The sequence below is a fragment of the Corvus hawaiiensis genome, chromosome 15 (genome assembly GCF_020740725.1).
Source record: "Corvus hawaiiensis isolate bCorHaw1 chromosome 15, bCorHaw1.pri.cur, whole genome shotgun sequence".
Taxonomy (NCBI): Eukaryota; Metazoa; Chordata; class Aves; order Passeriformes; family Corvidae; genus Corvus; species Corvus hawaiiensis.
The window spans coordinates 7,843,350-7,870,114 of record NC_063227.1 but is presented as its reverse complement, the minus strand read 5'-3'; the positions used below and the strand labels follow the sequence as shown (position 1 = coordinate 7,870,114).

The following is a 26,765-nucleotide window of genomic DNA, read 5'->3' as shown; positions in this document are numbered from 1 at the left end:
TCTTTTATGTACACATATTTATTTGCAATTTTACAGTGGCTTTAGTACTGTTTTACGATAACGTTTTTGGAAAGAAAAAAAAAAACAACCAAAAAGCTTCAGAACAAGGCTTTAACTAGAACTACAGGACTAGTTATTGACAGTTTTCCTTATGAAATTCTAGTTTCCTAAAGAGTATCAGTCCAAAAAACCAATGAAGCATGACTGCTGTCCATAAAAAAAAAACCCCAAACAAACCCCAAAAAACTTTCTAGTCATCCTGAAACCAAAGTCCAGCATCAGACAAAATAGCCACTGCATTGAGAGGAACATGTTCCTATTGCACAAGCATCGAGAATGAGATATGACAATCAAAGCCTAATTCTGTAGGCAGAAGAGGCCACATGTATCTATAGTTAGACTTCAAAGCACATCTTTCTTCTGAAATTATATACCAGACTATAACTGATATTAAGGCCATAAAACCAGAACACTGTAAGAAGTGATAGGGCTTGATGCTACTTTTGGTGACATTCAGTAAACAGAAGGTGGGAAAGAGGACCAAACCAACAAAGGATTGTGAGGGGAGTTAAACTTGAAGGCATTTCAAAAGAAATTCTCAAAGAACTACATTTTGGAGGGGGTTTATTTTGAGTCATTGGATAAAACTGGATTTCATAACTAATCACTCAATGAGCCTATTACACTCTTTAATAGCCCATGTTCTGTAATACATTAAATAATATATTTTCTGGAATTTACATTTTAATTTGTATGAAAACAGTTAATTATTTCTGCTTGTTATTCCCTCTTTAAAATAGACTAAGATTTGTATAATCTTTATAAATTATCTTAACAACCAGGTAAGGCTTCAATGCACTGAGTTAACTGCACACAGCTATCTCTGATTTGCTCTTAATTAGGCATCTTGATCACACTAAACTGCTAAAACCACCTAGGGAACCACATTGTGATTTAAAGGAAGGGATAATTAGGTATTGCTGTCTGTTCTATTTGTGTTCATTTGATTAGTGTATAAAACACCTGAAGGCAATGGCTCCAAAGAAGCAGTAGCTACCATGGAAGTTTAAACTTTTTACTTTAGGAAAATCTGGGAATCCAATGAAGCTGAAAATGCACATTAGTCATTTTATAAAGTTTGGCTTGCCACCAGTTAAGAAAATATAGGTATCAAAAACAGACAAATAACACTGCTAACCATCTGTTACATTTTCTTTTAAAAAATTAGCACCAATTTAAGCATCTGAATTCATAGAAAAGCTTGTGACACACTTGGGTTTTCAAAAATGGTTTTCCCAGTTAGAAGACAAGACAACAGCACATGCTCAGGGGTACTGAAGAGCTCTGTGATCAGCAACAAACACGATCTCTGCTTCAGGCAGCCAGCATCAAATGCTCTTCGTACCTGACTCCCTCCTCCTCTGCTTTGTTATCCTAAGGAGCCTGTGGAGTGCTGAGCTACTGCTCAGCTGGGGAAAAAAACCACAGGGACTTGCTCAAGGACACTCCAGCAAATACCAGGGGTTTGTTGGAGCATTTCAGAGCAGGGACAGTGTCTTCCTGTGGGAGTCACAGAGCATCTGCTGCAAGGGAGTCCCACAAGGCAGATGTCCTGGCCTCACCACAGCACATACAACTACTTTATGATGCATAGCCAAGAGTTAAGAAAAGTTTCTTTGTTTAAAAAAAGGAATCCTAGTGCTCACAGTGAGCTGCCCTTGCTACAGGAACAGACATTGCTGTGTCTTTATCAAATAGATGGCCAGGTAGTCACACTGCCAATCAAGTGACCCACTCAGAAGGTATTTCTCAAATGATCTCTTACCATGTGTTAAATTTCAGCCCCCAAAAAGTTTCTTATTTCAAATCTCTGAAAACAGGTTTAAAGAAACATGCTGATCAACTCTATCAGAATAGCAAAGACTGCAACTAAAATTTAAACACATTAAGCATGTTTTCATTCCTTTTCACACCATATATGGTTGTATTTAGAAGAATCCTAAAGTGCTTAAACCCAGCAATTAATAAAGTTGATTTCTTTTGTGCAAAACTGCAAGCACCTTTTAAAAAAATAAGCAGCAGCATCAAGGAATAAACTTAAATAGCTAAATGGATTTTTCTCTATTTTGTTTTGAATTCTTGGACCAAAATGATTTGCCATCTTTTCAATAACAAATTGCAGAAGAGTGCATTTTATTAGTTTAATTTTATACTGGACACGTTATACACATGTTTGAAATAGCGGACCCAGAAAATTAATATCCACAAAGCAACACTGTGGGACTGAAATCCAACAACTGAAATTTTAGCTACAAAAATAATCATTTTATAAAACACAAACAGAAACAATGGTTATCTCTCCACTTTCCTCCAAAGCTAATATGAGAAAAGATGGTTTACTTCAAACATTATTTTAGCTCCAGACATTATTTTAGCATGCAGAGTGGGCAAAAACCAAAACTGATTTGACAACTTGTGTAAGAAGTTTTTAAAACATTACTCATGTAAAAGACAATCTAAAATATGTAAAATAATGAGCCAGAATACACTTTTTTTGTCATATTTCAACATGTTAAAAAAAATAATTCAAGACACTTTGGAAAAGCAAAGAAATCACTAGATTCATTATAGAACTCAAGTCCAAATTCTGCATCTGGGCGCAGGTGTCCCTGGATCAAAACCAGTTTTGAGCAGGAATTACACAACACACATCCCAGGAAAGAATCTGGTTCCCAGTATATGGTCTCACTACGTTTAGCATCAAGCCCTGATAGAATCCATACAACACATGTAGAATATGCAGACAAAGGCAGCTCAGCATTTACCCAAACACCCTCTGCTGCTGCAAGGCTGAACCCGCGCTCCCCAACAACCACAAAGGTTTGTCTGCACCTGGAGCTGTGACCTCCGAGCTCACTCCCAAGTGGAGAGAGGCCCTTGTGACAACACAAGGCTCACCCAGCCCATCCTTGGAGACTCCATATGTCAGCTATATTTGGAACAGAGAAATCCTACTTCATTCATAAAATTGTAACTTTAAGGAAAGCGATTTAGCACTTAAGGTCCTTCCTTTAAGAAAGGAAAATTAAACATATGGAATCGCTTTTTTCTTTTAATTAATTTGGAATAAACATATATGCTCTGTTTGGATGTAAAAAAACCCAAAACCTCAAGAGCACTCTGGTTCCTAACAGCTTTTGAAACTCTCCAACCAACTAGTTAATTTCTAGTCAATGTTGAGTTTTTCATTTTTTTGACAAGAAAATGCAAGCCCCTGCAGGAAACATTACAAAACTTCAAAGGCTGTTTGCAAACTGTAGTTTCCAGTCCTTAGACTAGTTTAGTTTTTATGATCCATGCAGACAAAGCCTTAATTTTGACCTACACTTATCATATCACAGTATTTCCTCAAAGCACACTTACAGGCTGCTTACCCAGATTTCAAAATGCCAAGCTTCTCTTTCTAAGGCTTTTTTGAGGAGAAATTATATAAGCACAGATAAAATTAACTGTTTAAAACATACTCCATTTCTGCAATGCCATTCAGCTACTCAGTGTTCAGATGTTTAAGTAAAGTTTCTGGTAAAGTATCTATTGACAGCCAAAGATCCCTTTCTTTTTCAGGTGAGCAGTTAAGATTACAGATTGTATCTATGTTGACCACCATTTATTTTAGTCATAGTTCATAAATTGTCTATGTATGCTGCAGTAGTGGTAACACTATACAAAGTCTCTCAAAGGAAAGTAACATTTATGTTTACAAAACTGAGCTGTTTCCTTAATATATATGTATACACACACATAATCTTTAAATACATATAAATATTTATAAATGCCAAAGTGCAAAACAATGGTCAATTGCATCACTTTACATACATAATTTTAGTATTAGGAATAAAAGTGATTATATTGCACACCAAACTCTCCTTATTTTTAAACCCCTGTCAAGTTACATTGCATTTTGTTTTCCATCAGTGAGGAGGTTCTTGTGGCATTGACAACCATGCCACAAACCTGGCACTGAATTCCCCCTGCAGTCAGGAACAGCGATACGGGGAGAAGCTGCATGCAGTGCACTGAAGGCCTGCATGTACACTCTGGGATAACCTGGGAACTGCAGCATGCATCTGGCTGCTTTTGTGTACCGTCTGCATATGTGTCCTCTGGAAATCCATGTGCACTTGCAATTTGGTTTTGAATTAAAGTGGAGTCAAAATCCACAATACCCACAGACATTTCATGCATGCTCTGAAGGCATTCTGTAATTAAGCTTCAATGTATACCATAGCAAGAAGACATTAAAAAAAAAATTTAGGTATGAGACAGCTTTTCCTACAAGATTTACAAATAAACTCAGTTAATCTCAAGGTTGGGGTTTCTTGTCTTGTGCCATGAGTATATATTCACGCTAAGTGTATGTACTAGGAGAAGGTCAGTTCCAGTAATGAAGACAGGACAGTTTTGTTAAAAACATTAAAAGACAATTTGAATCACAGAATAATTTAGGTTGGAAGAGACCTGGAGGTCATCTGGTCCAACCCTCCATTGTGCTGAGCAGCCCAAGTCCAACAGGAAAAACTCAACTCTGCAAATATTCAAATCACATGGGGAAAAAGAAATAAATCTTTAAGTCTTCTAAAGCAGAAACTGTTAAAATGAACATAGAACAGTGCACCTTCAGCTGAAAAATTTAGAAGTCCTGAAAAATGAAATCCAGCAGATGACTTTGGTAATGAATCACTAATTGTTTGCTGTGAGAAGGTGTCTTCAGCTATTTTAACTTACACAAATAACAAGGACTGAAAAAGGCAAATGAACAGCAACTATATGGTAAATAGGTATTTTTAAATGTTTCTCCAGTGACGAGAATGCACTAAAAATATTTCACATATACTGTCAGTATCCAAAGATCAGAGTAAGTTATCCATAGGTTTATAACCAAACAATAAGAAAAAACACAAGCCTCAATATCTTGCAATTCAATTAAACAGAATTTTAAAAACCAGAGATGCCAGAATAATTCCAAAGTTAACTACTTTTTTTTTTTTCCCCCCCAATCTTCTGGGACATTAAAATCTTGATATTTTTGCTACAGCAAATTAAGCTATTAAAAACGGGCAAAAATTAATATAAAAGCAGTATTTGCATAAGGAGAAAGTGCTGCTTTTCTAGACATGAGGTCTGGAACAATGGACAGTTGTGTTTTACAAGGGAAGTATGTCAGTAATGCAGTGGCTGGCTGGGCCAGTATATGTTACAGGTTCTATTTATACATTCAAGACAAGAGTATCTGATCAACAGCTAAATATAGTGCCTTTAAGAAAGTGGTGTTTTACCTCACCTTGTACATGTCTATTACTCTTACAGTTCTACAGTTCAGTCACACACATGCACACATGAGATCCTTTAGCAAAATTTCACACCTGTGCACTCCAAAGTGAACGTGCACAAAGTCACAAGTGTGTGTTATAAAGCAATTTAAGCCCTATTCTACTGCAAATGCATTTTCTAATTCAACAGATTGTGCAATGTAACAGGCAATTTTGTATTATCTGATTCTGAAAACTGTATTGATAAATCTGTATGGAAGCAGCAAATAACCTCCTCCTCGTCTGACACTGCGTTTAGAAAATACGTATTAAACACATTTTTCTTCTCAGTACAAATAGAGGGTTTCCTAAGGTGAGAATAGAGCTAAGCTCTGTTAACTAAATACTTAATTTACAAGTGACTCAGAACTACTGTACTTTTATTTCTTTAATTACTCACTGGATAGAATGGACCCATTAAAAAAAATGGAAAATATTTATGCAGCTATTTGAGGCTGCAAGTCTCTCCAAGTCATCTCTCCTTTTATCAGTTTGCAGTGAATGAAGAGCATCATAGACAAAATTTCCTTTTCTGTTTATGTTTGTTAAAGGATGAGTATCACAAGCTAGAAAATACAGAACATTTTAGCACACTGTCCTCTTCCAAACAGGCACTGCTTCACAGAAAAGTCACTCATCCTTCCTCAAGATTTATTTAAGCCACTGTATCTTCCATCCACATTTAAAAGACTGAAAAAGTTAGAGACACTCAGGTGAAATACAAAGTAATGGCTTTATGCTTTAAACTTCACATTTATCTCTTCTACAAGAAGAGAGAATTGCTGAAAAGTGAAGATAGAAAGGGTTTGATATAAAAAGAAAAAAGAAAAAAAACGTGCTATGTGGAAGAAAAACTGCCCTTTAAACATAGTACTGAGAGTGTTCCACATGTGAGCTCACACTTACACACAACATTCCAGTCGTTATATAAAGCAAACTGCCACAGCCACACATTAAAACAAACTTCATAGGGACTATACATTCAGAAAGCCTACCAACGAGCAATACTGTACTAAAATGTAAACAACCACTGTGTCACAGAAGCCTGCCAGCTGGACTGGGATTGATGAACCCACTCAAGAGGAGTTATTGGCTAAAAGTCTATTATAACTGCTCACCTGAAATAGGCTGAAACAAAGAAAAGCCTATAAGAGTGTCTAAATTTAATTTTCTTTTGTTCTTTAGACATTGATTTGCTTTCATTCTACAACATTAAGCAGGCAATTTCATAACAACTGAGTAAAAAAAAACAACAGGCATTACTTCAGCAGAACATGCAGAACATGGAGTTTTTCTACTTGGTTCCATTAACTCACAAGCAATTCAGGCCCAATGGAAACAAGAGTTCTTTTCCAAAGTCAAGTCTGCAGTCATGGCTGATCATCGACATCCTTCGAGGGGTCCTGTCAAGGCATCCAGGCTGCTGTCTGTGTCTGAGGCCAATGTTTGCTCTGTTGACATGGATGAAATGTCATTGATAGAAGATGACTGGGAAGGACTGGTGTTGCTATTCACTGCTGCATCTGTGCTAAGAAAACCAAACATAATAAAATCTGAGGCAAGACAATATTACAGTCACAAATAACTATGCTTCTGGGCTGTGAGCAGCACTTTCCCCACAGAAATCCATAGAAAATCAAGGAATTAATAAAAAAGGAGAAAAGCAAGCAAGCACTAAGGGCCCCAGCACTCAAAAGCCAAGGTGACCTTTTAAGAGATTTTTATTTCTCTCCCTCTCTGTGGAGGAAAGGGAGAAAAAACTAACAATGTATAGTGTGAATAGTGACTTGAGTGTCAAGAAATCTAACAGATAGAGTTAATAAAAGACAGCACAATATTCTGATTACTGAGCCGTGAGAACAGCAGCAAACACAAGGATTCAATCATGGGCACAAATACTTTGCACTGTTCAGTATCCTGAGGGAGCCCTAAGGCTGTTTAACCCTGCAGGAAAGGGGTTCATGCTGAGCCACAGAACAGCATTCAGCACAGAAGTTACCTGAGCACCAGATGAAGTAACGTGGTGCTGATAACTTCATTTGATGACTGAGCCCTTTGGGGAGAAGGCAGCTCAGGGTGTCGCACACACAAGACTAATGAACTTTTTCCACAAGTTCGTAACAATTAAAAATCAGAGCACATGGAGTTCCAAAGGCAGATCCGTCTCAAGAGTCCCAAACAACAAAAACTTTGCCTACCTGCATTATTAAACAGGATTTCTTCATTCATAGACCAGCACTATGTGTGACAGTCACAGAACTACTGAAACAATGACTAACCTGAGGGCTGATCTTTTACCACACCATTCTTGCTCCTTTCTTCCCAATCCATAACTTCTTTGTATATTAATTCTTATGAGAGAACGGTGGGAGGAAAGAGAGAAGAGACAGAAAAAGCACTGTAAAATCACAGAGGATTTGCATACAATTCACATTTGTATCAAGGTACAAGGAAATGGTTAAGAGTCAGTCTGGAAGTAGAACAGTAGAGGTATTTATTTTCCCTCTTTCCAGCCCTACAGCAATAAGAGAATTATACAGATTTCATCAAGCATCACAGAAAGACATCAGGACTGTACCAAAATCAACATATTATATAAATAGGATAGCTGTCCACTTAAAAATAACAAATATCCCACCCCAAAATTTTATGTATACCTACAATGCACTAATATTAACTGTAAAAAAAAAAAAAAATTAAAAATCAGATTTGGATTCAAAATATGATTCTATGGAAACCTCCCTGGAAATTTTACGTTGATAACAAAATAATACATAATATTTATTCTTGAAGAACCATTTCCATGGATGTATTGAGGAAAATCTGGATATTTTGAAGAAGGTAAACGTTAAAATATTGCATGAAAACCCTCATTTACTAATCAAGGACAACTTAGGATACCTGAACAACAACCAGAAAAATACAGAGTTGTAACTTAAATCACAGAAGCTTGTGTAAATACCCAGAATCTTAATGTAACTTAGATAACAGTATCTAAATAGATTAAGATCTTCAATTCTGAGTAACAATGTTTACAAATGCATTCAATTAGATTTAGCTGATCCATTTTACTTTTCCACCTTGCAGTAATCAAAGATGATTTGAAGCCTACCTATCTGTGCAGGCATGCCCTAAGGATAATATATGTATGTATCAGCCACAATCAATATCTGAAATTTATAAAGCTGTTCTATAAAAGCAAGCAGCTTTCAAAGTAGTCATAAAAGATGTCTATTACCCTTGGTCTTGTGATGGCAGATGTTAAAATTTTAACTGCCTCACCATTTAATGGTTTTGACTAAAACTGTAAGGTGGAATTGATTTTAGTACCACAGTGCTGTTTACTCTTTTGTTTAAGTCAACAGTTTAATCTATTTGGTCAATAAATAAGCAATGAGATTAAAGAAAAAAAAACACACCAAAGAACTCTTCTGCTATTTAAGATTTCTAGAACAAATGAACTAGTAAATATTGTCAAGAGATATGGCTTAAATAATGCACACTGAGAAGAGGCACGTTTCTTTTTCAGAAAACTCTCTATCAAGGAAAAAGCTATGCAGATTACAATGGGAAGGGAAAATAGAAAACTGCAGCATTTTGTTGAACAGACTTCAGGATGCTACACATATATATGAACATACACACACCTATGTAATATTCACTTCACACACAACATGTTTCCATTACTGATTTCTTTTCCTGTTGCCACAGGCAGTACTGCTTATTTGGAATAGTGGGGTCCAGTCTGTTACACAATCCAGCACACGCTGCAGCCACTCATTAATAACACAAGATATGACAATAAATGTAATTTGTCATGCTCACTTCTTACCTTTCCATTCTTCAATTGCATGTTCTCTTTCTTCCAACTGTGCATCATAGATTTGAGGTGGAGGCTACAAAGAAAAGAGAAGTCTATAGTGTCTACTACATCAGGTTAACACACCCAATCTTAACTAAAAAACCTAAAAATGACAACTTTTTTAGCGTTTTTTACCTTCCTTGTTGGCAGTTTATTCCCTATACCTCAAAGACACATTCATTTTAGAACTCCAGAATTTGCTTTTAAGTCCTGCTTTTAAGTCCTGAAAGGCTGTTTAAAAGCATCAACCAAAATTAAATTCATTGTAATGCTTTACAGGGCCTTAGAGCAAGTCCCTGTCTCAAAAAGCCCAGGAGTGCCACCAAACAGGCACCTCTTTCTGTAACTAAAATTAAATATTAACAGCCACTTTCAAAGTTATATCAGCTCCCCACCAGCAGCTGTTCTTCAGGTGATTCTTCCCCTAACGCTCATCTGAAGGCTTCCTGTGTGACTCCTGCTAGCCAATGAATGAGTTCAAAGCATGCTCTTGACTAAAATTAAAGGTATTTTTAAAGTTATTAAATTGGAATCTTAAAAATTTATTTTAGTTGCAAACTTACAGCTTCTGCTTCAGCTGGATCATACCAGACAGTAATATAAGGATGACGTAAGGCTTCATCTACAGAAATTCTCTTGTCTGGATCTACTACAAGCATTTTTGACAATAAATCTCTAGCTTGGCTGGCTAGAAAGTAAAGGTGAAAAGAACACACATGTAAAAGAGCTGTAGAGTTTCATGTCTGACACAGGAAATGAATACTGGAACACAGGACATGCACTGCAACATTTCACTTCTTTTCTACAGAATATAATAAGGTGGATTGTTGGGAGGGGGTTTACTTTCTCAGTAATTATCTAAAGATAAAGCATAGCCCACATGAGCTGTATGCACTAGAAAAAGATGATCAGCAATAATTTCAATAACAAGTATTACTTTTGGAGAACATTAAATGACAGACATTATTCAATGGATTAAAATTAACAGAATTAAACAGAATCCTGGGGACAGGGAAATAGTATATATTTAGTAACTACTACTAAGATTCCAGAATTTGTCATAAATGAAAGAAACAGAAGATATGCAGTTTTTAATGTTGACATCTACTACAATAAATACTTCTATTAGGTTTTTAAATGAAGTGTGCTGCAGACATTTTAAATTAACATCATAGAAAAAAGGAGAGAAAAAACTCGCCTTACTTTTTAACTTGTCACGATCAGATTCTGATGGAAATATCCAGTCTGGGAAGAGCTCTTCAAACTTAATACCAGGATATTTTGGTCTGTTTTCTACATAATTCCTCACTGTAGGCTGCAGTTTCTTCATGAAGTCTGCTGATGGTGTTCCTAATTGTTCAATAACTTTATTCCATTGATCAATATCTGCACCATATCTTTAGGAAAATCAGCTGAACAATTTGAAGTCTGCACTCTACAAAAATACCACTTACAAAATCTGAGAAGCTAATGGAAACTTGAACAGAGGACACAAAGATGAACTTCATGGTAGCATCAGCAGTATTCTGAGCTGCCATGCAAAAAGCTACACTGACACAAAAATAAGACTCAGATTTTGTAATCTGAAGGACAGGCTGGAAGTGCTGCACAATGCATTATGCTTAAGTATCTTTTTCTAATTATAATACTTCTCTGGAGTCCAAAAGAAGCTTTATTTGGCAGTTGTATCCATAGCAAAACAACTCTAAGGTCAGAAAAGAAAGGCTGCTGTGGAATCTTCTGAAGTGCAATATAACATCAGGAACACTGAAAATTCTTGAAGGTAGAGAAAAACACACAAAAAACCCTAAAGCACAAATGCATCCCATCCAAAGTAAGGAATTTTGTACCTGTCTCCTAAGGAAATCAAGTTTTGGGTTGGAGCGTTTTGCAGGGGTGTAGTTGGATGGTTGGGGGCTTTTTTTGGTTGGTGTTTGGGTGGGGTTGGTTTCTTTTCCTTTTTCAACTTCAGAAAAGGTGCAGAAGAGCTCTGAACAGGAAATCCATATTCCAGAAGGTTCTGTACCAGGTTCTTTTGTTTAAGTGTATCAACCGTGGTAATACTCCCAAATAACTCTGTTCTTGAATTCAAAATTTAAATATTTTATAAGAACAGTATTTACAAGCCACAGGTTGAAATTGTGCCTCATGTTTCTTCAGAACTGTCCCTTCTCCCTCTCTCAAGTGAAGGCATTTTCCCCAGACATGGTGACACTCATTACAGAGATACCAGAGCCTGCTCTGAACCAGCCTAGCTGGGGAAACAAAGCTCATTTATCACAGTGAGAAGACACTGCATTAATATTCCTGATATTTAAGTCTACTCAGATCTACACTTTCCAGTTTTTCCTGATAAAAATGTGCAATTCCAGCAGAGCCTATCCACTGACCTTGTAAACATTAATAGCTAAATTCACAATCTAGCACTTCAACCTATCCATTCTCATAGACAGATTATGCAACTAAACAACAAATATGCTATACTTTGAATTAAGACGTATTTTAAAAACACTGAGGTGCTTCTATTTCAGTTAGTGTGTCAAGAATATAACTAGGATTGTATGTATAGTCACTGCTCCATGCTAAGACTTTAGACTTCTGATACAAAGATTGAAAATTTTATTTGCTTATTGAATGCATTCCAATGGAAAAGCTATATCAAAATCAAAATTAAGAAGTGAATATTGTTAACTGTCATGCTAAAACAAAACACAAAGAGAAAATTAACATACATCAGGAAATTTTGTTCCTAGCTGAGAAACTGATTTTTGTGAGATCTCCACCAACCTAGATTCAAGATGCCTCTCCTTTGAGTAACAGCAGCCTGGTTAGTCAGATAAACAGTTTCTTGAGGTCTCAGAAGACTACAGGGAGGGCAGAAAACTTAATGACCTGTCCCACTTTAGAGGTAAAAATGGGCAAAAACCAGTATCTCAGTTTCAAAGTGCTTTACAGATGGTAAAAGTTGAAAAAAAAATTCTCAACATAGGATGGACTTAAAATAAGCTTCTTATCAGAAACCCAAGTGGGATTTCAGTATAAAGCAGGCAGAGTAAGCTCTCTGTGAATGACCTCGCAGCCTTCAGACAAAGCCACTCTCCCCATTCTAGAGACTTCGGGGTCAGAAGGAATCAGGCATTTAATCCATTCCAAGTCTATGTGCCTTTTGGGACTCTGGAAGAAGAGAAGTTGAAAACAGAGTCCTTATTACAATCACAACAAAGCATGACTTTTCCCAAGAAAGCACAAATACCCCTCATGCTTTTTGCGTTGGTCAGGCAATCAGTTTCCTTCTCCATACGGGCAGACAGAACATCAAAAACACTCCACTGCTGCCAGGCTTTTCCATTATTTCACCTTAAGTATCTACATTCCCTGGTTTTTCTCCATTTCTCGCTTCCACTGCAACAGCAACTGGTAGTAACTCAGGCCTACCCAGCACAGTCAGGAGCAGGTTCTGTGTACCCATCACCCTGGCAACGCAGAGCATTTCATTCCAGCCAGAGCACTGCTGCAAGTATTCCAGAAACTCCCATCCACCATCTGGGAAAATACAAATTGCTGAATCTAAGAGTAGGTTTTCCGGAAGATAGTCAAGGGCAAGCACTGGGCAATGGGCTGAACTGAGCTCCCTCCTCTAAATGCCCAAATACTAAGACATTTTAAAATTTAACTTAAAGAAAGCAACCGAACAAAAGAAACCCCAAACACAATCAACAAATGGAAAGCTTCATGGCCATGCACAGCAGCACTGCCCATAAACCACCCTGCCAAGACAATCCTGCAGCTGAAGGTGACAACCTGACCAACGCAGTGATCACTCAGGAAAAGCCTCAACAACACAAAGAGTTTTCAATATCTCACATTAAAGAGAACTGAAACTCTCACAAGAAACAAAAATCCCTGTAAGCACAGCTAAGCACTGCCCTATCAGAGGAGGAGACTCCTTGAAACATAGACTGGTGGAACTTCAGTGACCCTGAGAGAATCACAAACCGTAACTTGCATATTCAACAAGTATGAACAAAATTTCCTTCATTTATTCATGAATAAATCAAAATAGCCCATGCTAACAACATGCAGGTGAAAGACACATAACATCCATGAAGAATTGTGTTAGGTTGGTCTGAAGGCTTCAAAAGGTAAAATAATAAGTATAGAAAGGAAGAAAGGTAGAAAAAAAAGAGACTTATTTAACGTTTAGTCATTTTACTACTAAATAATGCATGATCAACTGTTGAAGATCATTGTCATGAAATTTAGCATTAAAATTGGAAGTCCTCCTCTATAAGATACACAGGTATCTGTGAACAGGCACCTGATGTTTTAGTGGTGGTTGCTCCTTGCTAATGAGCAAAAATATTATATTGACTTAAAAAGCTTGGAGTACAATTATGAAGACAGGTTCCCCAGAGAAGCTGTGGTTGCCCCATCCCTGGAAGTGTTCAAGGCCAGGCTGCACGGGGTTTGAAGCAACCTGGTCTAGTTGAAGTTGTCACTGCCCTTGGCAGGGCAGTTGGAACTAGATGGTTTTTCAGGCCCCTTCCAATCCAAACTATTCTCAGATTATGATTCTATGAAATCTTGGTCAAAAATATTGGAGGGAGAAATGGAAGAATAACAATCTTATAGAAAAAGTAAATACAAAATCAAATTTTCATAAAATGGGGGAAAAAAAAGAACCTACAGAAAGGTTTTCTTTTTATGTTAAATAATAATAAAAAAAGATCTCATGCAGTGTGCTTGCCATCAGGTCACCTTTGCCCAGCAAGCGCTATAAACAAGAAAAAAATCTGATTGAAACTCAAAAAATGGTGCAATAAAAATTAGTCTACTGTTAAAATAAATAATAAGCAAAATCCATGCATAGTTAAGAAGTAACTTTGTAGGCTTTTGCTTAAAACACTTATCTACAAAGAACAAGAGTAAAAAAGCAGTTAAGTATATTTTCTGTATTTCAAACCTAGCAGGATCTGTCTTTTAAACTACAAAAGCTGAAGCTCATAACACATTGAATTCAACTACTATAAATTACATCAAATGTAGTCTACTAAGAAAATAAAATGGAAAGCTCAACAATTTGGTTAATGACACTAATTTCAAAGAGCACAGTGGATCTAGTAAAACATATTCTTGAAAACATTGTTTATACTTTTATACAGATCTAAGTAACTGTGTTTCTGTTGGAAGTGGAATGGGATTCAAGGATGACTAGGGAAGGATACGATCAGTGCCTTGGAATATCACACAACCTTTCACCAATTCTCCCATGATGCACCCAACTGACCAGATATCAACTGAAAATAAAAGTGAAATGATCAAATTATGAAGTATCATGAACAAATGTGAGGAAAACAAACAAAACCATCTGCATCTACAGTAAAACACAACAATGTGGAAAACCAAACTGCTCACATGAATTTTCAATCACATCAACACCAATTGACTATTCTGAATTTTGTTACTAGCATGTTGTAAAACATAGTCAGTGTTTACACTTGTGAAATGACCATGAAGAAGGATACAATCTCTTCCTGGGAACAGGACTTTATGGAGGACCATTTCTGCCATAATGCACCCAACAGACCAGATATCCACTATCATATGTTAGGTGCAACAAGGACAAAAGATTAAAGACATTTTCTTTTAAATACCACAATTATTTATTTGAAAACTCACACTGTATTCCCACAGTCCTGCAGATAATTTATTTTTGTCCCAACCAGAACAATCTCTGCTGAAGTTCTGATCCACATCAGTATGTGCTGTACAAGCTGCCTTCTGCACTAAATAAAGTGTTTTTATCATTATCAAGGGCCCAGCAAGGTCCCACAAGTCCCTTGTTTTAGACAGTCAAAACTGCAGGTATACAAAACCACGGCATCCACAAGCTCTAGTGATAAAGCAAAGAGCATACAAGTCCAGTGCTAGGAAAAATCAGCAAGCAAACCCCCAATAATGCAAAGACAATTTCCTTGGCAGCAATTCCATTGGCTGAATGTTCAATAGATTACAGCTGTGTTGGTTTTAATAATATAACACCCAGTCCCTTTGAGCACTATGCAGACTTAAGAGAATATAAGGCATGGTTTATGGTAGGGATCTGCAGCATATTTTAATATATCAGAGAGGTAAAAGGGGACACATTGTCAAAAGAAGATGTTTCAGAATAAAATTACATTGATTAAAGGGTTTATTATTTATATATTGATATTCTGGTTTATTGTTTTTTAGTATCAGCCAGCATCAGTGTCTAAACAGTTTTCTTAGAATAAAAACATGGCAAAAAGATAATAGATGAATATATGACAAGATATAACTACAGCAGGGCAGAGGGAGCAGTAAATGTTAAATGGAGAAAGGCACACAGAAAACTATTATACTCTCAACAAAAAATTGTGCTGTAATAATTTTGATTTCCAAAACCATGATTAGAATAACAACAAACTTGACAGGGGGAAATCAGCCCTCCCTCCTCTTTTTAAAGTAGTTATGTTCCAAGAGAGACATACTTTAGACAGATAATTTAAAGCATTACTCCATCAGCTTACCATTCTCTTTATATCCCATTCCCAGGATAACCTCCGGTGCTCTGTAATACCGTGTTACTACATATGGAGTCATCATGAAGTTAGTACATGCTGTTCTTGCCAGTCCAAAATCAAGGATTTTTAGCGTGCAATCTGATTTTACTACTATGTTGCTGGGTTTCAAATCCTAACAAGAAATTACTTCAGTTAAGGAAGGATTAATAATAATACCCACACACCCCCCTCCACAATCAGGATAAGCCAAAAATTCACTTTACTAACGACTGCATTTTCCTGCTCTGGTGTATGTGCATATTTATACAACCCCCTCCCTTCCTCCCTTCTTCATAAAAACTGTGTTCACAAAGAGTATTGTTAATGATCTACTACTACCTACTCTGTGGATGATACCAGCTGAGTGGAGATGCTTGATACCACAGAGCATTTGGTAAAGAAGGTAAGACATTCTTTCATGATCCAATTCCATATGAATAACTTGGCACAAATTTGCATCCATCAGCTCCATAACCAAATATCTAAAGCACAAAAAAGAAAGCATTGAGAAAACTCAAGTCTTACTTTTCATATGAGGTTTAAGCTTAGCATAAGAGGTATTTAAAAAAATTCAACTACTTTGCTAACCTAAATGTCAAAAAGCCAATGATAAAAAAACCCACACATGACCACAGTTACAAAGTAAAATTAGCTATTCAGAAAGTTATACTATTAAAAATTAAGTGTTCAATATTCCGTCACAAAATACTAAAATTCCACTAGTTTTATAAACAGTAATACAGAGAATAATTCTATCTTTATGCATCATGAAAAACTAAGACTGAGTGAAGATGATGCAGAGATTGCAGATATTGCAACATAAATGCTCTTTCACTGCATTTTACTCTAAAAAATAAGAAAACTAGGATAATCACAGTGAAAACTAAGAATCATAAAATAATTTTCAGTTGTCATCTACTTACCCTCTTCAGACACAACACTCCCTCATTTACCCAAGCAGCCTATTCACAACAGCACATTCACTGGAACCTAGATACCCCACCAATCAAATGGCCACGAATCCTTTCTAGACCAACTGATAATGCTTGAATAAAAAAGAAATATATTCAGTTCTGAATCGAGGCCAAAATACTGTTGTGCTGATGTGACTGGTACAGTAAAAAATTGCTCTCACGTTATCCAGACCAAGTTATTATCCTGAGGTGATGCATGCAGCTGAAGGACAAGGCACAGAAACCAGATGCATGTGCAAGCAAAGTATGGCAGGCTGATGAATAAAAGGTAAATATCCCTTTTTTATTTCCCACTTCAGCTTTTAGCTACTCTTGATTTTCAAAGCGTGAAGTCTGTAGGATACTGGAAATCCATCTCTAGGGCTTAGGCCAGTATTTGTCAGAGAAAATGAAAGAAATCTAGTACTTACACATCCTGAAATTCTTCTAGTGACTTCTGTGGTGTAAATACATTTAATAAACTAATAATCTATAAAATAAAAACAAACATTAGAAGAAACATCTGCTTTAATTCACATAAAACTCCACTACTGCAGAAGTTACTATGCAAAATGAAGTGCACACTGTTACTATATACACAATTTGAATGTTACTTGGCTGCACTTAATTCACATATGCTGAAAAACTGCCAATTCAGAAATAGTTCCAAACTGCAGCATGTGTGCCAAAGCAACCAAGATAGGACAAAATCACTTCTTTTCTTTTTTAAAGTTATATGACTTCTATCTCCCTCCCTAGTACCTGAAATATATCCTGTTTCCCCCCCATAAATAATAATCTCTTCTTTTAAATCACATGCTGTGCAAGGAATTTTAACCAAGGCTGTCCAACACCACGTGCACAGAGGTGCCCCACGCCATCCCATTAAACTTAGATTATGATGTACTATTTCCAGAATTGCTAAAATTACTGTACTGCCATCTTTAATAACCACCTTGCTTTTATTCTGCTACATCTGGGCCTCACCAAAAGCTTATTTAAAAAGCAACCCTGAAAGGCTAATTGACTGCAGGAAGTTTGACACTTGACTGCATAACTTCAATGACCAGCAATGTTTTAGTTCATATTAGTACCAGAACACAGCAGTCACATAAACCCTATATTCTTGTATTTGAACATTGAAGTATTGACATCAAGACTCACTTTAGGGGGTTCAAAGATTTCAAAATTCACAAGTATTGTCCATAGCCTTTCACTTTTTTAGACAGTGCTGCACCCTCAAAAACCCCACCAGTTAAACACTGTATTTAATAAAAATCTTGCCTAAGCTCAGAAGATTTAAATACAGGGAAGTTAAAATGGTCAAAGCCACAAACCATCCCAGTGCCAAACAGGCTTTGCTGCAGATGACTTAAAAAGGGCAAATACAAGAGACCAAGGCCTGGTCTCTAAAGCTGACACTGATGGCAGCCCTGTACCAACAACACAGCAAAAACCTCCTCCCCTTGGCACTTCATACCCCAAGCAGCTCACCCAAAAACTGAGCCATGCATTGGGGAGAACTGCATTGCCCACAGCAAATCTTTCCAGTCACTATTTCCATTCCTTTGGTTACTAATAGCAAGTGAGAGAGCAAATCCTAAGCTTTTTTGATAACACACAGTAATGAGAAACACAAAGCCCAACTCACATTTTTGTGATTGACGCACTTTAAAAGAACGAGCTCTCTGTAGGCCCTTTTCGCGTGGGTTTGGTTCTGAAAAGGACGACTCAGCTTCTTCACAGCAACATTGATTCCAAGCACTGTATCAAATGCAGCACTAGAAGTATTCAAAGACAAAAAGTTGAAGTCTGTTGGGGGGGAGGGGGAGGTGCAAAAGGGAGGCAGAAGTGAGGAAGGAAAAGAAACCAAGATTTAAGACAAAGTATATCCACTAACCTGTTGGTACAACATCTAAGTTTAATTCAGAAAAGAAACATCCTTTAAAAACTACACATCCTTTAATAAATACAAGTAAGTCAAACAGAAGCCACTGACATTCATCAGAGGTCTTCCTGATCTCCTTTCTGTCTTTAGACTCAAACTGCTGACTCAAGACTCACACTCAAAATTGCAAGATCTAAAAATATTTTAGGCTTATTTGAAATCAAGAAGCATTCCAGCTGCCTAGTCTGTATATTTGGAATACTTTTTGGACACTTTTGCTGACTGACAATCATTTAGTATTTGCAGTGGAAATTTCTCTTTGCTAAAGGAGAATGACAACAATGTCTCCACAATCCCCTCTGCAGGGATCAATATTCTCCTGTACATGGATAGTTTGCAATGATAAAAAACTGTAGTGCCTAGCAGAAAATTACACTCATCATCTGCTTCTGGGTGGAAAAAAATGCACTGAATTGAGAACTATGGAAAACTCAGACTGAAGGGAGGAATACAAGAGTTTAGAAGTGACCATGACCATTAAATTTACCCTGTTTTTCAGTTGTGTTTGTTCCTTCCCTCTGCAGTTTGAGGTCAAAGTTTACACTTGCTTTAATAGCTATAAGAATCTAAAGCTAAAGTATCTGTACAAACAAAACAAGACTAAAGTGGGAATATTCTTCATTAGTTACACAGACTATTTGGCAAAATATATGTGAATTCCTAGCACATGCTACTCGGGAGATCGAGTCTTAAAACAGTTTCAGTTTGAAATAAGGATTCCCACATTACCCTATCTCCATTTAATGCTACTTTCATAGGGTAGGAAAGAATTCTCATTCACATTTTTTCCATGCACATTTAAGCTCTTCGCAAGCTCCTTTCCTATCTCATCGAGATATGTGACACCAGACTTAAAAGGACTATCACACTACATTACTATAACAAAAGGTACAGCTTCCCTCTGAGAACAACAATACTCAAATTATATCAAGTTTCCCAGCATAAAGTCGCTGCTTTCCCTCCTGGAAAAAAGCAAAACCACCACAAAGCAGGGCTCACCCAGGAGATGCTGTGTTTTCTTGGGACATGCCTCCAAATTTGAACCAACGTGCCACTTACCCTAAAGACTTGCTAGCATTTATTTCAGCTTAGTTCTGTGAAATGCACAAGTCATTACTGAATGCCACGACCAATCTCTGATTTAAAGCCTTTATGCCTGTGCAAAAGGAAACACAAAGTGGGAGGAAAGCAACTGGCCAGACAGTTGGAGAAATTATTTTCCTCCCAAACATGAAAGCACTGATATTTCAGTATTCATCCAAAAGATGTTACATGTAAATTAATTTTTATATGTCAATGCCTTTAATGTTTAATGACTTCCATATGTTAATGACTATACCTGTGAATTAGTATTAAATCAGTAACCAACAGGGTCTGTATGAATTAGCTGTAAATCACAGGGCAGCAGTGGATAGAGGAATAATTTTAGGGGAAGTGCTCCTCTGTGATCTAACAAATCAGACGTATCAAGCCTCAGTCTAAGCACATATGAAGAACTCCACCTGAACCTCTTATTTTGGAGATTGACTAGAAAATTTAGGAAATCAAGGACAAGAAAGGAAAAAAAAAGATGTCAGGAAGTTAAAGACAAAAGTTATTTTGATTCAGTTCAAAATAGATTACCAGACTTCAGATGTATTAATATTTAGGAACAAAGAAGTGCAGTAAGTTAAATATGTGTGCTTTGTACATAAAATACAAAAGGTATATCCAGTTTCTCTCCTAGCCTGTTTGCAGTGTGAGCTAGGAATATCCTCTAAATAACAACTGAGTTACTTTTTCATCTTCCTCAAGCTCTCATTTACTTTTTTTCCCAAGCATGTATTTTTAAAACTACTTTTTTTCCTACATTTTAATATCAAAGATAAAACTACATGGAGCAATACCAATGGAGTTTCCCATTAAAATAATGGGGAAAAAAGCACAAATTTAGACCTCTCCTAGCTAAAGTGACACAGGCGGTATTAAAAATTTCTCATAAAAGGAATAAAATCCGGACACAAAACTCCAGAAACACTTTTCCTAATTTTTATGTTAAACATGGGATGATTAAAAAAATATCACTTCTGTGTGTTACACTAATGACTTGACAATTTTTTCAGCCAAACATAGCAGGATAGCACCCATCTTACACTGAGTTTTCTACATTTTACTTCCTAATTTTTTGTATCTTTCCCTTGAGTAAAGATTTTATGAGAAATTAAGATGTTGCACCTTGTTCAACTTGAGTTATTTCACAGGAAGATGAAAATTTATGCAATGTTTCACTCTGTTGTTCCATAAACCAAGTAGTTTCAAAACAAGTCAATATGTCAAATAATTTCTTCTTCCCAACACATTGACCTTAACACTACCTGCATTTCATTTTGAAGCAGGGACATAGTCAAAGTCATTTGGCTTAGAAATGCTCTGCTTCTAATGAAAGGAGAAATACTTTCAACCACCCCGAATTCCTGCATGCCATCTAAAGCAAGCATAACTCTGAGAACACTTCTACCTGGAAAATGTCAGTACTATACTAAATCTTACCCAAATCCTAATGGCCAAGATCTAGGACCCTCTCATCACTCAACCCACTGAAGAAGAATGAAATACGGTGTTCTCGTTTTGCTTGTTCATCATCTATCAGCAGGGCAAGAGGGCTATCTAAAAAATTCTAAAATAAAGACATGCTCCAACAAAAATGCACTCTTTTCCTATTTATATAACTTATTATGGTTATGAAAAGGCCAAGAAGACATGGGCAGGTGCTGTACAAGAAGTTGTTCACAGTACATGAGTCATCACACTTATTCTGCAGATTTTATAGATGAAGACAAACTGCAGGCTGGATTCAAAGCACGAACAGCCCACCATGTGCTGTGATTAAGTTAATATCACAGAGTTCCTGAGTACATCTGTTTGCTCCCCTGTTTATGGAATGAAAACCCACATCAATAAACATTTCTGCTGTTACCAAGTAAGTCTTGCCCAACAAAATATGGGCTGGCACTAAGCTGTGCAGAATGGATTGCTGCAGTCTAAAAAATATTTGAAAGTGTTTACCTTTAGCTGGCCCAGAGGTGTGGTGCCATACAAGAGACTAAGGTTCAGGATCAGCCTAAGGACTCCCACGTCCTGGGCCAGTGGAGGCTGGACACAAAGCTGGGGCGACACACCAAGGGAGAGCCGGCCAGCCCAACCCCTCACACAGCATCCCTTTCTGGTTAATCCATGGAGTGACAATGACACTGATTTGCCTCATCCTGCCAGTTAATGGCAAGGTACTGCATTGATGGCTCCTAGAAATGGACAGGAGTGATTGGGAATAAAAGAGGGGGAAGAGAGGGGGCCATGATGAAGAAACGAGTAAAACCCAGAATCTCTCACCATTGTCATACCTTACACTGCAATATGACAACTACAAGGGCAATGGGAGAACTAGAAACAAAGTGGTTAATGAGAAATGAAGAAATCTGTTGACCATTCTAATCTATGCAGTTATCCAAATATTAATTTTCCCTAAAAACAAAACAAAATAATAGGTTTGCACATGAACTATAGCAAGAAATTGGTTTAGAATTTATTTAGTCTATAACCCTGTAACATAAGAATTTATTACCAGTGTTTTATGTTCTGGTACCTCTACCAGAAATGCATGCAAATTCTGCTTTATATTTATAGCTTTTCATATTTAAATAAAGTATTTATTACTCACCAAACAATGCCCTGTGCCCCTGATCCTATGGGCTTCAATTGCTGGTAACGTTTTAGTACAGTGAATGTTGAATCTGCAACTTGAACACTGTAAAATTGACTATCACATTTACTGTCAGTCATGGTGCAGCGTCATGTAGTTTTGTCTCTCAGGGACCTGGCAAAGTTTTCAAGATCTTAAAGAAAAAGAAAGAAAACAAATGTTCAATATCTCACTAATTTCAGGCAGACAAGATGGGAAATAGTATACATATTTTAATACATATTAATTTTTCAACAGCACACCATTAAACAAACATTCTTTCAGTTTTGTGCATTACCATTGCTAATGAAAAGTACTTGCAGACAGACAGCAATTACAGCTTTCACACTTTAAGGGAATGCATGTTCCTACTCCAATCCCTCAACAAAAAGCATCTCAGTAAACAACTGTATAAACAAAACCACCCAAATACAACTCTCTACTCCTTGAAGGTTACTCCATAACTTAGAACTACTACTATGTGCTAGGACTGTACTAATTTCTGTATTACAGAAAAAAAAATTCAAAAACTATGTTATTCAAACACTGAGTACATAGATAAAAGTGACTGCAGACATCCATGGAGTCCATGGACAGAAAGAAACGGGGTTTTAATAAAAGACTTGGTTAAAAACAAAACTGCCCCCTAAATCCCTGTGGCTGCTGCAATTTCTCCAACATCCCTTTCAGCACTGTTCAGCAGGAAATTTCAAGGAGGGCTCTGCCTTCTCACCTCTGCCAGGTAACCCTTCCCTGACCTATGGCAACACATTCTCCTTCCCATTTTATACACACCACAACACCCGACACTATCAGTGTCCTTACAGTACTACAGAATTAGAGTTTTGTGCTACAGTTTAAAAGAGCCACAATATTATTTCCTGCCACAATAGAGAGTAAGTCAAATCCATCTGTCAAGAATGAATTAGAGGTAAGTAATCACATCAGAGAGCACAGTAATGGACTAAACCTCTTTAGCTCTGATGTACTACAGTAACAAGAGCACAGACCACCAGTTTTCCTGGGTGTCCATCCCCCTTCCAAACCTCACAAGAAAATTACCTCGGTAATTACTGAAGAATTTGCTAACAAATTCTCCCCTTTTTAATTTTACATTCACTATGACAGTGCCATTAGAGCCCAGAGTGATTTGCACAGGCAGATCACTTGAAACTTGTTCCTTAGAACAGGAAATGCAAGCAGCCCCTTCCCCCAGAGCAGCTGGGTCCTGTGCTGTCTGCTTCGGCTACAGAAAGAACAGCTCATCTCTCTCCTCACTGGCCCCACCAAGTATCTGTGAGCCAATGCAAAATAGGAAAGCCTCAAGAGCAACCCAGACACCCACTCTAGAAGGGCACAAAGCCACAGAAATAACTTTTAGTTGCTTCAAGAATTAGAATCCGGATTTCTCTCTTCCTCAGTGCACGTAGGAGGGAGCAGCACCTTTTCCATGTTTTATGTCAGCAGATAAACTCAAGGAATCTGCAGTAAAATAGGTGGAAGACCTCCCAATCCTATTAAAGACTAAGTTTAAACCAAACTGAAATAGTCTTAAGAGATTGTCAAGAAATGTCTAGAGTCCCTTTTACTTTCTAGTTTCTCCAAATCTATGCAGCATTTTAAGAGGCAGACATTCAACTGGGTCATCTCCAGCAGCAATTTAGACAGTCAGTTTACTCGACATTTCCTCTTAGAAGCTTTAGAGGACAAACAATCAGCAAAGGGAAAATGCAGGCTACCAACTTTCTGCCTCTGTTGCAGGGAGAAGGAGGGAAAAAACAACATCTCCCACACAATATAGGCATATTAGAGGCAGTCAGATGCAGTTCCACAGCCAGCTCACACTAACGTGAGACCAAAGTGATGCCTCAAGAGCAGCTCCCAGACTTCCCCAGTACATCCCACTCTTCTTTCCAACCCTTTTCATTACTCCAAAGCTATGCTTTCTGAGGTACCAAATTTTTTGATGAACCATTCCTGAGCAGCTATGGTATTTTCACTGAATCTTCATTATCGGAAGAAAGGCACAGCTGAAAGGTCAAGATCCTCCCTCTGCAAGGACTTAGCGACAAAACCAAAAAAGTACAGGTTTTGCATAAACTGGGTATCAAGTTACAGGATATCAACTTGTTAGTTACACAAGAAACTATGCTGTACCTCTTCAGGGGTTAATGAAACACTTTTCTGTAACAGAGATAAAAAAATAGGGGAAATGAAATTATCCTGAAAAACCCCTCCCTTTAAGAACCCTTGTCTGCACAAAGCCACCTTTTAAAAATCACCAGGCAATCAGGAAGCATTTTAGACAAGACCCACAGAGAGAACTGGGCTTCAGAACACACAAGCTTTATGTACTTCAACATGTTTGCCATTCTCTGTGCAAAGCACCTCTCCATCTCAAGTCAACTTTCACTTGGGCTTCAAGTTGCTTGGATGCATCAGGACATATATTACTTCAGACATACATATTAATGTAAAATTAGGTGCCATGATCTGTTCACAGGACTTCAGACAATCCATTCTGGGGGCAAGAGCCACCAAATAAAAACAGATTTCCTGCTGTGCTAGGAGGAAGTATATCTGTCAAATAAGTTTCTTAGTCCTTATCCATTATTCTCCTACTAGAAAAATAACCAACACATCAAACCTGCCAGTAGTAGGCTTATATAGAATTCCAGTGAGAAATCTTTAAAAGCTGAAAGCAACTGCACTATAGAATATATCCTATATTATACAGTCACTTCCCTAAAATATATTTATTAAAATGGCAACTTCTTATTAACCAGATCTGTCCTCTGGATATCTTCAAGTCGAAAGCATATGAAACAAACAGACTGGGAACGCATTCCCAGAGTTGTTTTGGTTACAGAAATGTTATTACTGACAATGAAACACAAGAACAACACGAAACTTAGCTTGATTTCTAAGCCTTAAGCTAAAATTCTACTGCTGACAATATTAGCAATGAATACACACATACGTAGGAAATGTGTGTATGAAAACATACGGGAATTCTGTGCAGAAAATCTCCCCTTATTCCCTTCTTCACCCTTGCAAAAGCACTTCAACCTCAGGTGTGCTCTTTTAAGGACTATCATCGAATAGCGTCAATGGGGTATTTTTAATCTTTACAGCAATATATAACAAAAGGTAAGAGTCCAGCTACAAAATCACAGCGAGTTACACCTCACTCCTCTACTCATAACCTTTAAAACTGAAGTGTAACAAAGCACCAGCTGAGTAATGCCGAAGGATTACAGCAGTTTAGAGGTAGCTTGCAACTGCAAACTCTTGGAAAGCAGACATTCTTCTTTAAGCAACCCACGTTACTACGGACCAAACGAAGATTTCACCACTATCTGCTACACACACACGCGAACACTGAAAGAATCTCAGCACTCTGCCAGGGCAAGTTGGGGTAAAGAGAGAAAAAGTTTAAACGTGCATTTCGCTGTTTATGTAAGAACCGAGCAAAAACACTCTTCTCATATCTTTCCTAAAACTTCTGCTGAGAAATCGCTTCGGCTCCAGAAAGCCCGGGCTCGACGCGGCCCATCGAGCGGGAACCGCAGCCCTCGGTCCTGCTCCCCTCCCGGGACGGGGCTCTGGGGACCGCCGAGCGCGGGCCGGCCGCACACGGGCACCGGCGGAGCCGGCACGGAGCGAGAGTGGAGCGGCAGGAGCAGAGGCGGCTCCCGCCAGGGCCGGTACTGCGGCACGGGCAGGGCGGGGGGCTCGGCCAGAGGAGGGGGGGCTCGGCCAGAGGAGGACGGGCCCGGCCTTGCCGCTCCCCCGCGTCCCTCCGGCGCGGCCCGGCCCGGACAGCGGCCCGCGGGGCGCCCCGGCTCTGCCCGCGCCGCGGCGGGCGGGCGCCGCGGGACAAGCCGAGGACTCCGTCAGGCCCAGGGCTCGTCCCGCCCCGGCTCCAGCCCCGCCGCCCCAGCACGCCCCTCACGGCCACCCCCTCACCTGGGTCGGACGCGGCGGGACCGGCCCCAGCCGCCGCCTCCCGCTGCCCCAGCCACAATGGCCTCCCGGTGCTCCGCACGGCGCCGCCCCTGACTGACAGCCGCCCCGACCAATCGCAGCCCCCCGCCGGGGAGCTCAGCCAATCGGACTTGGGGGCGGGACCTGCTGGCTGCTATATAAGGGAGGGCTCTGAAGGCCCGCAGTGACGGGGCAGTTCGGCCGCCGCCCCCCAGTTGTGTGTCGTCGCGTGGCGTCAGACTGGCACGACAATCGTGATGTCATCTTATGACGTAAGCCTGTCACGAGAGTTGTGATGTCATCGCATGATACCAGGCTGTCGCGATAGTCATGATGTCACTTGA

General features: G+C 38.4%; 1 protein-coding gene across 3 annotated transcripts; it reads right to left on the bottom strand.

Annotated features, from left to right (window-relative positions):
- MAPK9 (mitogen-activated protein kinase 9) lies at nucleotides 1-26,509 on the bottom strand. 3 transcript variants are annotated; one of them, XM_048319686.1, is made up of 12 exons: nucleotides 26,404-26,509; nucleotides 22,414-22,588; nucleotides 18,420-18,549; nucleotides 17,200-17,258; nucleotides 16,159-16,297; nucleotides 15,783-15,948; nucleotides 14,757-14,828; nucleotides 10,435-10,617; nucleotides 9,795-9,919; nucleotides 9,202-9,265; nucleotides 7,649-7,720; nucleotides 1-6,892 (listed from the first exon to the last, which is right to left on the bottom strand). In XM_048319686.1, exons 2-12 carry the CDS (start codon nucleotides 22,533-22,535, stop codon nucleotides 6,750-6,752), a joined length of 1,275 nt encoding a protein of 424 aa, XP_048175643.1. In that variant the 5' UTR covers nucleotides 22,536-22,588; nucleotides 26,404-26,509; the 3' UTR covers nucleotides 1-6,749. The 3 variants fall into 3 exon arrangements, with proteins under 3 accessions (XP_048175643.1, XP_048175644.1, XP_048175645.1); XM_048319687.1 differs by lacking the exon at nucleotides 14,757-14,828 and adding an exon at nucleotides 14,457-14,528; XM_048319688.1 differs by having other exon boundaries at nucleotides 6,813-6,897.
- Nucleotides 26,510-26,765: the final 256 nt, after the last annotated feature.

Excerpts from the sequence above, each read along its gene's own strand:
- MAPK9 (XM_048319686.1), bottom strand. The coding sequence starts at position 22,535 with ATGACTGACAGTAAATGTGATAGTCAATTTTACAGTGTTCAAGTTGCA. Across the intron at positions 16,298-17,199 it reads CTAGAAGAATTTCAGGATGT|ATATTTGGTTATGGAGCTGA; the intron begins GTAAGTACTAGA and ends TTTGTGCTTTAG. Across the intron at positions 9,266-9,794 it reads ATCCAGCTGAAGCAGAAGCT|CCTCCACCTCAAATCTATGA; the intron begins GTAAGTTTGCAA and ends TTTTCTTTGTAG.